The sequence below is a fragment of the Entelurus aequoreus genome, linkage group LG09 (assembly GCF_033978785.1).
Source record: "Entelurus aequoreus isolate RoL-2023_Sb linkage group LG09, RoL_Eaeq_v1.1, whole genome shotgun sequence".
Lineage (NCBI taxonomy): Eukaryota > Metazoa > Chordata > Actinopteri > Syngnathiformes > Syngnathidae > Entelurus > Entelurus aequoreus.
In genome coordinates, this window is record NC_084739.1 from 12,544,094 (window position 1) to 12,556,311 (window position 12,218).

The window sequence follows — 12,218 nt, forward strand, 5'->3', positions numbered from 1 at the left end:
TTGTTGGGATGGAGTATTTATTTTCTGTCCCGTATGCTTACCCTCCCCCTGTTGAGGCCGGCTGTGTCAACCTCTGTGCGCTGCTCACTGACCACCTGATCCGCTCCAGCAAAGGACATGTACGCAGCGGGGTTGCAAACCACCCTTTAAGGTGAAATACATGTAAAGTAGTGGCGTTACATCAAATGCTAAAAAAGAAGCAAACAACTTACTCCTTCATCGCGTCTGAGGTCCATTCTGCCATCACAGGGGCCAACAGTTCGTCTATAAAAGCCTTCTGCTTCTCAAAGTCCTTAAACTCGTTACTGATGAGCACCAGAGACTCCATCAGTGCACTTTTCTCCATGAAAGTCAGAAGGCCGTCGCTGGCGAACATCTCCTTTATGCGATTATAAAACATGTCGAAACAAGGCTGCAAGAATGGCAGGAAAACAAATGAATAAACATATTTGTCCTTATAGTTGCCATAAACTGTGATGCTTCCAATGGCATCCATTACCGAAAAAAATTGTGGGTAATCTCGGCAAATCTTGATGATTGAAGAACAGGCGTGCCTCCTCAGGTTATTTACAGCTCGGGTGCGTGGCGCCTGTGTAGGAAGAAGACAAAAAAATGTTTGGCCTTGGTTGTGGAAGTTCAGAAAAAAAAAATTATTTTCCGTTGGAGACCTGCCTTATTTTCCTGCACAGGCTCAAATGTAACGATTTCAAACAGCTGCAGAAACACAAGGATGAGAAAAGGTTAAACTCTTGCATAAATGATATTCAATACTCAAAGTTTATCATTGTTAGTGGGATAATACATATTTCACTTCCAAAGCCTCCATTCTATTTGATAAATGCATCACAAACGCCGCGCCTAAAATAAGACACGTCCTACAAAACAAAAAACATGATACCTCAATCTGGCTCTAATCAACTTCCCTATGTGACCATATGTGTTATACATTATTTGACACATCAACTTAATGTGTATTATATTTATCCATGAGAGCATTTTGTTATAAAATGTGAGGTGTGTCTGTTAAAAGCATGGTTGTTTTTACAAATAATGACAGATGTGAACAAGAGCATGTATTGCCTTTGTGTGATGATGTAAATGAGGTGTGGTTGTATTTAGGGATGATACTCGAAACCGGTTTTCCCGGTTGTTCGATAAGAAAAGAACCGAGTCCTCGGACTCGAATCCCTTTTTGAGAACCGGTACCCGTTATCAAGACCACTATAGTAAAGAAAAAGAGTTGGTTCTTTATTCGAATCGCTGGGAACGAATCCTGTCCCGACCAGAAATGCCCCATGGGACATCACAAGAAATCACGTCACGTGAAACTGGGTATAACACATGGCACACTGACAAAGCTTAACCTATTGTTACTATAACAATCTACAAGGTTAAGGTTGCTTCTCTTTCTTCCCCTCCATTTTTCTGCATTCTTTCGTATCTCAAGTTATCATTACGTATATGTATTGTTGCATTTGAACAATTGTATTGTTGATAATAAAGGTAAAGTACTGGTATTGTTTATTATCAATAGCACTATTTCTATTGGTATTCATATTGCTCCATTTTTAGTGTAATAATGCTCATTGTCATTTCTGTATTTTTTTTTTTTTTTTTAATTTTCGCTAACTGCTTATTTGCTATTACTTTTACCATCATATTTGTACATGTCGTATTTGCTGATGTTGCTCTGTTGTTGTTGTTGTTGTGTTTGCTGTTGTTGTTTTTGTCTCTCTGTCTAATCCCCCTCTTGTCCCCACAATTCCCCCCTCTGTCTTCCTTTTTCTCTCTTTCTATCCCCTCCTGCTCCGGCCCGGCTGCACCAAATAATAATATAAATACATTTAATAAAGTCAAAATACAAGTAAGGCAACAAGAGAAGTATCCTACACTTCTCTTTTGTAAAGTAAATCTGAACAGCCGATATGGGCATCTACATCTGCTATATGATTTGCCCGAGAAGCTGGGCAGGACATTTAAAAAAAAAAAAAAAAAAAAAAAAAAAAGAAATCACGTCACGTAGCTCAGTCATTAGGCGCAGATAGGGAAAGCAGGAAAAACAATGCACCGGAAAAATCGCTCCAAGGTGTAATAAAGTTCAAAACAAAAGGTATAATCCAATGAATAACTTTACTGAGAGATTTGAGCAGGGTACAAACACATGACGAACACTTTTACGACCAACCGGAAACATAGCAACCAGGCTAGCAACGCACCTCCTTTACGGCAGCTGTCGCAACGTTCTTAAAGCAACCGCAGCACATACACTACCGTTCAAAAGTTTGGGGTCACATTGAAATGTCCTTATTTTTGAAGGAAAAGCACTTTAAACTAGTCTTAACTTTAAAGAAATACACTCTATACATTGCTAATGTGGTAAATGACTATTCTAGCTGCAAATGTCTGGTTTTTGGTGCAATATCTACATAGGTGTATAGAGGCCCATTTCCAGAAACTATCACTCCAGTGTTCTAATGGTACAATGTGTTTGCTCATTGGCTCAGAAGGCTAATTGATGATTAGAAAACCCTTGTGTAATCATGTTCACACATCTGAAAACAGTTTAGCTCGTTACAGAAGCTACAAAACTGACCTTCCTTTGAGCAGATTGAGTTTCTGGAGCATCACATTTGTGGGGTCAATTAAACGCTCAAAATGTCCAGAAAAAGAGAACTTTCATCTGAAACTCGACAGTCTATTCTTGTTCTTAGAAATGAAGGCTATTCCACAAAATTGTTTGGGTGACCCCAAACTTTTAAACGGTAGTGTACATATACATGACATCTCCCTTTTTTAACTTTTGTTTTTCTTTCCTGGTAAACAAAACAAAATCACACTGTATATGTGTTGTCGGTCTAATTATAAATAATGCAGATGAGGCGTGTTGGCTGAGTTCTTGACGTTTACTTTCACAGCGTGCTCATAACCTCATTCTTAGCTGCCGGGTGACGACATGCAACAACACTTTTCGGGGCTACCACGCATGCTCGTCACTCCCGTTGCATGCTGGGTAGTGTAGTTGTTATATTCTCTAGCTCATAACATCACATCTTTCCCCCTATAAATAAATTATGTTAACACAATAAAGTGTTTTTTAGCATTGTAACCACATTTGCAAACAACTTTTCTCTTCATAGAATTTTCTTTCAATAAAGAAATAAAGTGCAAAAATGTCAAAGCATCATAACAAACAGTTATGTCAAATAGCAGCAGAAGTGCACTTTTTGGAGAGCTGTATTATTTTCAGTTTTGTGCCCAAGGGACTGATTTTATTTGACACTATATTATTATTTATACACCTATAGTGATCCCAGAGACAGGTTGCTTTTGTGTTACTGTATATATTTGTTTTTCTGAAAAATCCCACTTAATATACTTTGGGTAACAACAGTCAATATTTATTTATTTTATTCTATTTTTTTAGGGGGGTAACAGTCAATATTTATTTATTTATTAGATTTTATTTTTTTCTTATATAATAAAAGTGAGATTTTGTTAAACCAAATATTGTGTGTTCTTTTCCATATACAACAACCTATCTGGACTCGATAAGAGAATCGATAAGGAATCGGTTCGATAAGAGGATTCGATAATAGGCTCGAACTCGATAATTTCTTATCAAACATCATCCCTAGTTGTATTGTATATTAAGTATGTGTCCATAAAAGGGCATTTTATGACTTTTTTCTTAATACTTGTGTATGATTTTATTGTCATAATTTTATTGCATGATTTTTTGTATCCCTTTAATTTAGGTAGCCAGGGACTGCAGGTGGAAATTAGCTATTTAGCTATAATCTGGTACAGAACATATCTGTCTTTGAGCTTAATGTTTCTGTGCATTGTCCCTTCAAATAAAGACTAAACTAAAACTAAACTAAGTATTACACTAAATAATAAATTATCAATATTGCGAGGTTGCATATGACGTCACATCAGTTTTTCTTCTTTGCAGCTTAATTCACATGATGGTCAACCAGCTTGAGCGTAGCATCAAAACAAGTGACAGTGACAGTAAAGTTTGAGCAGAAAATGCCGTATTGCTGATCTGTTCTTGGGTGTTCCAATCGTTAAAATAGAGTGATAGAAAATACCTTTCATAGGAGTTCCGACATAAAAAGGTAATAAAGTCAGGGAAAAAACGAAAGTGCGTCGAAGGAAATGGCTCTTAAAAATCACTTTCATCGTCTTGTGAAATACAATCGGACCATGCACGCGTCTGCAACGGTCACTATGTGAAATGTTTGTTTGAAACTTTGAACATTTGATTTGTGTTTCTCTGCTATATTAGTGTTTGAGAGCAGAACTAAACATTAAAAAAGACAATAGATCCCATTAGTTTGTGTTATTTTGTAGTTTGCTATGCCTAAATATGACTACAAAGACCTGGTAGTGCAAATAAACTAACGTCATGTTAAGTCTAAGTAATAAATATTGTGATTGTTGTTCCACTCCACCATATTTTTGTTGTTGAAAAGAATAAAATAAGAGTTTTATTGTCATTATTACAGTGAACAGGTTCAAATAACGAAATTGAAGCAGATCCCCTAAGGTGCATACACAATAGTATAGTAATATAAATAGTAAAAAAAAGACAAAAAAGAAGATATAAAAGTGAAAAGTGTACAAGTGACAGAGATTTGACAGTTGATTTTCATAACAAAATTTAAACGCTTAATAGTTTATGTGCAGGAAAGACTCAACAGCCTAATGAATCTTGATATCGCAAGCAAACATTGCTAAACAACAGGGACATTTATAGCTAAATAATGAGATAAAATATGAACGTCACACCATAAAACAAACAGAAATTATAGATTAGACTAATAATTGTAGCAAAAATCAACTGCAAAAAAATGTCACCTTTTTCCCATTAGCGTCACAGCACTCGTTAGGTCAATTAAATACGGTACTTAACGATGCACGAATGAGTACCGGTACAACATTGTCTCCTATGGATTAATGCTTCATATGTGGACCCCTCCAGATGTAAAGACATGATGATGTGCCACCTATCTTTTCTTCTTAAAGTCCTTGTAAGTGAGGTCGAGGCCGAAAGTGCCTATTGGTCATGTGATTGCAACCCAGCAATTTGACGGTTCATTTCATTATGCATTATTGTAAAAAAATAAAATAAAAAAATGCTTTAGCGTAAATAAAAGCTTCCTCCCTTAATAAAAACCTGGTACTGTCTTCAGTTGAGTGTAATTGAAAACTTTTGGGTTTTTTTCATTCATTAATTGTCTATACCGCTTATCCACATTAGGGTTACGGATAAACTGGGGCCTATCCCAGCTGAATTCAGGCGATAGGCGGAAGACATCCTAGATTGATCGCCAGCCAATCGCAGGGCAAGTATAGAAAAACAACTATTCACACTAGGGCTGGGCGATATACGCGATATATCGCGGGTTTGTCTCTGTGCGATATAGAAAATGACTATATCGTGATATTCGAGTATACGTTCTCACACAGTTGCTTTTAGCCGCGGGCATTACACTGCAGGCTCTTCCCACTCCTTCTTGTGTCTCCTTCTCACAGACAGCGAGCACACCTTCTTACATACACTACCGTTCAAAAGTTTAGGGGTCACCCAAACAATTTTGTGGAATAGCCTTCATTTCTAAGAACAAGAATAGACTGTCGAGTTTCAGATGAAAGTTCTCTTTTTCTGGACATTTTGAGCGTTTAATTGACCCCACAAATGTGATGCTCCAGAAACTCAATCTGCTCAAAGGAAGGTCAGTTTTGTAGCTTCTGTAACTAGCTAAACTGTTTTCAGATGTATGAACATGATTGCACAAGGGTTTTCTAATCATCAATTAGCCTTCTGAGCCAATGAGCAAACACATTGTACCATTAGAACACTGGAGTGATAGTTGCTGGAAATGGGCCTCTATACACCTATGTAGATATTGCACCAAAAACCAGACATTTGCAGCTAGAATAGCCATTTACCACATTAGCAATGTATAGAGTGTATTTCTTTAAAGTTAAGAGTAGTTTAAAGTTATCTTCATTGAAAAGTACGGTGCTTTTCCTTCAAAAATAAGGACATTTCAATGTGACCCCAAACTTTTGAACGGTAGTGTACGTCACATACTGTCAAGTCATACGTCACATACGTATACGCCCTCGCGCAGCAGAGAGGTAGCAGCATGGCTAAAGTTAGCTGTGGTGCGACTGGTAATACGAGAGAAAGAAAGTGCGAATCTGGTAACAAATGAAGGAAGAATTAATTCCCAAGAAAAACAGCACGGGGTCCATCGTTTGGCGGTGGTTTGGCTTCAAGTGGAAATTTTGTCGAACAGACAACCGTAATTTGTCAAGTGTGGGGAAAATGCATTGCTACAAAAAGTAGCATTACTGCTAGTATGTAGCATCATTTGAAAAGTCACCTGCTAGAGAATGTAGAGTGCTTACTCCGCATGTCAACATCTCCATTCGGTGCCACACGCCCACACCATCAAAATGCAGAGGCAAACATTTCCAGATCAACACCGTATGAAAAAAATAGTCAACAACAGACGGAGATAACGTCCGCAGGAACCTACCACATAGCGAAGGACGTACACAATTTGATTTCCTATTAAGCAGCTAACTTTTATTTGACACTTATTGAAATATCTTGTGTGACATCATGTACAAAAGTGCACTTTATTTGTTTTAAACTATTGTAGTGGCGTTCTGTACAAAAAGTGCACTTTAATTTAGTGTTGTTTTGATTTGTCATCTTAGAGACATCATGCACTAAAGTGCACATATAGCTTGTTTTAAAATGACTGACAATTTTGCACTTTCTGTTTTGGAAATGACATGAATGTTTGTGCCACTGCTTAATAACTGTTTAATAAATACAGTGTTGGTCAATTGACTTAGTTGTGATTTCCCTCTCTGCATGAAAGTTTAAAATGAGCATATATTAATGCAGTATGAACAAGAATGTTTTAATGTAGACACATAGAATCATCATACTGCTGTGATTATATGTATCAAGTGTTCATTCCAGGCTAAGGCAAAATATCGAGATATATATCGTGTATCGCGACATGGCCTAAAAATATTGAGATATTTAAAAAAGGCCATATCGCCCAGCCCTAATTCACACTCACATTCATACCTGATGGCGAGTCTTTAATTACCATATGCATATTTTTGTAATGTGGGAGGGAACTTGAGTGCCCATAGAAAACCCACATACGTGTGGGGAAAACATGCAAACCTCACAGAGAGATGCCTTCTATGATTCAAGGATCTTTATTGCCCTAAGGACTATGCATGCATTGTATTGGCTCTTTGGTTTGTGAGGAATAAGGTTAAACAGCTTTGCTCGCCTTGTGAAGCGCTACAGCAAAGTCCTAGTCTGATGGCTCGTCTGTCTAAATTATTGTGGAGCACTACTATCATCCATCATGCTGGTGTGACACCACACTGAGCAGATGTCCACACGCAGCAAGGGTGCTAAGGCTTTGGTGCCTTGAATAAATGTGTGCTTCCTGATACATTTTACATCATATTCTCTGAGCTTAGCCTGCAAAATATCCCCCGCAGGGATCAGACTGTACAGCATAATCACACCATAAATATTAATCGGATGCTACGTCAATTAAATAGCCACGACTGACCTTGCAAAGGACCTGAGGCAGTAATTGCAGTCTGTGTTTGATGAACGGGAAGAGAGCAGACACGTTGGTGAGCACGCAGGACATGATGAGATGATCTTCGGTTTTGTAGTTGAGCAAGCCCTGCAGCAGCTCCATGGTCTGATCCACAGGTAACTTCTACACAGGAAGAGGGGACACCAAGGTTAACATAGAGCCCTATTATCTATTCTTTGGTAAGTACCGTAGGTTAAATGGTAAATGGTCTGTATTTATATAGCACTTTACTATACTTGAAACGATACCCAAAGCGCTTTACAATATACATCACATTCATCCACATATTCACACAATGATGGCGGTAGCTGCCATGCAAGGCCCTAACCACGACCCATCAGGAGCAAGGTGGGTGAAGTGTCTTGCCCAAGGACACAACGGCTGTGACTAGGAGGGCGGAAGCTGGATACAAACGTGGAACCCTCAAGTTGGTGGCATGGCCGGTATACCCTCTGAGCCACGATTATCTTATAATCCTTGGGGTTTGCATGCTCTCTCTATGCTTTTTTTTTAGCTCCACTATTCCACCCCTAAAATCTGATAAATAACCATTCAAAAAGCACCACTAATACTCAATTTACATTTTGTGACTTGAATATTAACCAAGTATTAGTGATATTGTTATTATAAGCACTAAAGCAGACAAACTATTTAGAGCGGCGCCATGTTCACTTCCAGGTGTGCCTATGTTTACATCATAGGGGACGGCGTGGCGAAGTTGGGAGAGTGGCCGTGCCAGCAATCTGAGGGTTACTGGTTCAATCCCCACCTTCTACCATCCTAGTCACGTCTGTTGTGTCCTTGAGCAAGACACTTCACCCTTGCTCCTGATGGTCCTGGTTAGCACCGTGCATGGCAGCTCCCGCCATCAGTGTGTGAATGTGTGTGTGTGAATAGGTGAATGTGGAAAATAGTGTCAAAGCGCTTTGAGTTCCTTAAAAAAAGGTAGAAATGCGCTATACAAGTATGACCCATTTACCATTTAGACTGATCAGCAGCTTCCTCACTTCCTTGCTCCCTGTATGTGTTATTCAACACATAAATCATGCATCAAGTGTGAGTAGGTATTCCAACAAGTTGGGACACTTTTGACAGCCATATGTTTAATGTACCTTAAAATTTTCTGTTAAAATGAAGCCAATAATGAAATTTTTTGTGGTCCCCTTTATTTTAAAAAGTATCGAAAAGTATACCTGTATATGTTTGTACTGGTACCAAAATATTAGTATCAGGACAACCCCTACTAAAGTCTGCATAGACATGATTTGGTGCTTCTACGTTGCCCCTTGCTCAAACAAATTCGGAAATCTGCTTCATATGCACCTGCTTTGCGGAAGACTAAGACGCAGCAGAAGGGGTCTGGGGTTCCAATTTTGCAACTTTGACGCTATATTTAGCGAAGAGAGGTATGCATTACAAGTCAAAGAGAACAGTGTCTCTTTGCATTGTGCATTTATCCGGTTTTTAAATACAGTACAAGCGGTCACAAAAGTCAAAGTATTCGACCACTTGAGCGGAGATCTGCCTCCATAAGCCTAAAGAGCATGCATACAACGTGAAGAATGTTATGTTTGTTTCTTGTTTCAATAACTCATGAACAACAATTTTAAGCAACACAGGAACTCTTTATTTATAACTCTGCAGGATACCCTTACTCCCTCCTCACCATTATTGCTGCTAGTACTACAGTCTAAACCAAGAGTCTTCAATGTTTTCCAGGCCAAGGACCGCAAACTGATAGAGATGGAGCGGGGACCCCCTTACTATACATCCTAAATTAAAGCAAAATTGTCCTAAAGGTAACTTGCTATTTTGCAATACTAAGATATTCAAATAATACTTTATAGAGCGTTGCTAAACACTAGCTATCTAAAATGCTAACATGAATATTATTATTTTTATTAATGTTTTTATTTTAAACCTGCAAGGTTCATTGAGTAGGGTGAACATGCCACTGTCATTTATGAGCTACACAGTGTGTTGCATATACTGTATGCTAATGTGTTTTTAAAGACATTAGTTTGAAGAAAAATTGTGGAGGAGAACACAAAACATTGATTCTTACAATATATTATTTGGTATAAAAATTATCATAATAATCATAACTTTATTGATCCGAAGGGAAATTCAGCAGTCAAAAAGTTTGGGGGCACCTGATCTAGAACCTCAGTTCATAAAACAATCCATCAAACTATCATCCTAATGTTATATTTATACTTTATAGGGCTGAAAATTGTTTTAATTGCCTGTTACCTCCTCCTCAAGGCTCCTCAAGATCTGTGAAATTACACAATCCATGAAGATGGTCACAGCTTCCCACTGGAGCGCTGGGGGAAAGTGCTTGGAGCCCAGGCCATCGCCGGTCTCAGCTGGAAAAAGATGAGTGTAAAATAAGCCGGCATCAGGACATGTAAGTTTATGTTACTTAACTGGAGCTCCCCAACAGTAGGGAAATCCAAGTACTTTTGCAAAAGGCTATTTGTAAAAAGAAAGGAAGACGCTACGAGAATAAAGCTGGATTTTGTTTTTTTAAGTTTAAAAATTGTACAGGAACAAAAAGCATTTTTCAAAATTAAACTTGCAATTTTACAAGACAGATGTCACCATTTTGTTAAAAGAGTATAACATGTAAAAAATTTAATATTAGAATACAATTTTCTTTTTGTAACATATCGACTTTTTTTGACAATTTACTATTTTTCTTTCTTTTTTTATTTTCAATGTGGCTCTTATACTGCTTCTACATTTTCAGGATCAATCTATAAGCTTGCATATTCATACATCATTAGAATATATTAAATCATTCATTAATCTAACTAGATGAGGCAATTCCTGAAGGAATTGCGTGTGAATGCTCCAATGCTGAAGTTGAACGGAAATCCTTGAATTTTGTTAGAATTGTTGAAGTAGAGCACACAATTCCCAAACAGGCTGAATATTTTGAAGTTGGAAAGGTTTGAATCAGATGAAAAATGTGGGAGTTGTGGAACTTTAAAGAATGTCCCATTGATGTCAATGGGAATTTGCCCAAAAATTTGGGAATTTCAGGAAAAGCAGAAATTTTTCTGAAAATGGTAAAAATCTTGACAGGTCTGAATGAAATTAAATGGCTGGTGTTGGGATTTTTCAAATCGGTCGAGAAATGTTGAAGTTGAATTGAGAAATGGTACTACGGAATTCCTAGAATATCGGGAAACCGGTCATTTTTCCAGTTCAAAAAACAACTTTGTTTTTCTCCTAATTAAGAGGAATGTTTTGACGGTGGAACGGATGAAATGCGTTGAAAAATGTGGAAGTAGTCGCCAGAATAAAGGGTGGAAATAGGGCTTTGGAAAATCCTGGAATTTTTTTGAACTTGGAAAAAAAGGTAGTTTAAATTTCCAGGATGGAGGAATGTGTTGAAGGTGGAATGGTTTGAATCGGTTGGAAAATGTGGAAATGGTGGAAGTTTGAAAAATGGCCAATTCATTTTGAATGGGAAAAATGTCCCGGAAAACCGGGAGTTCTGGGAAATCTGGGAATTTGTCAATACAATTGTCAAGGGAAAGCCTGCGACTCCCGAATAGCGGAAAGGTTTAAAGTTGGAACGGTTTGAATCGGATGAAAAATGTGGAAGGTAGAGCGTGCCAAAATAGAATAGAATAGAGTTTTATTGTCATTATTACAGTGAACAGGTTCAAAGAACAACGAAATTGGAGCAGATCCCCTAAGGTGCATACACAATAATTTAGTAATATAAATAGTAAAAAAATATAAAAAAGATGATATGTATCTATATATATGTATATATCCACACACATAGACATATCCATACATATATATACATATACACTTATAACAATATTGCACATTATAGTCCGAAAAAATAAAATGACATGACACATGAGGACATGATGGGCACATTGTGCTCACTCAGTGCCTGTTTAATGCTACTATGGCTCTTGGGTAAAAACTGTTTTTTAGTCTATTTGTGCCTGCTTTTAGCACCCTATAGCGTCTGCCCGAGGGTAGCAAAATCTGGAGAAGAAGAAGAAGTTTTGCTTTAGAGCATTCATACAATTAAAATAATTTAATTTTAAATCGACAAAATATTTATTAACAATGTTTTAATGCCACCTGTGTGTAAGCAGACTTTTTAAGCACCTTATCAAAAATTCACACGTCCAATAGGAACCATACAGTGTGATTTGAAAGTCTTCTATGGGCACTGAGACATTAAGCTCACAAAGAGGGACAAGGAGTGATACGTACGTGTGGTATTGCTGTCGTCCAGCTGGTATTTTAACCACATGGCTGCCATCAGAAAAGCCTCAGAGGGAACAAGTCTACACGCACACCTCACGCCCTCTCCCAGTTGCGCCCGGAAAGCTGCAGGGGTTTGCAGCACCAAAACATTTAATGAAACTAATAGAGGGATACAATGAGGAACATTTTAAGAGAAAAACTGCTAACAGTTAAAGGAAGGGTTGAAATCCTCATCACTGTCAAAGTCCACCCGGGAGTACTGACAGCTTGGGTTATCATTTTTGGATGGAAAGCCCGTCTGTACAGAAAGACAAA

General features: G+C 37.9%; 1 protein-coding gene across 1 annotated transcript in view; it reads right to left on the reverse strand.

The window, feature by feature from the left end:
* Positions 1-12,218, reverse strand: part of LOC133657125 (exportin-5) — a 41,800-nt gene that overhangs the window by 14,139 nt on the left and 15,443 nt on the right. Inside the window, exons 13-20 of the mRNA XM_062058073.1 lie at positions 12,111-12,201; positions 11,910-12,026; positions 9,912-10,027; positions 7,626-7,781; positions 673-714; positions 500-589; positions 213-412; positions 42-144 (exon numbers count right to left, since the gene is read on the reverse strand). Coding sequence (XP_061914057.1) covers positions 42-144; positions 213-412; positions 500-589; positions 673-714; positions 7,626-7,781; positions 9,912-10,027; positions 11,910-12,026; positions 12,111-12,201 — 915 coding nt within the window. The remainder of the gene's footprint in view (positions 1-41; positions 145-212; positions 413-499; positions 590-672; positions 715-7,625; positions 7,782-9,911; positions 10,028-11,909; positions 12,027-12,110; positions 12,202-12,218) is intronic.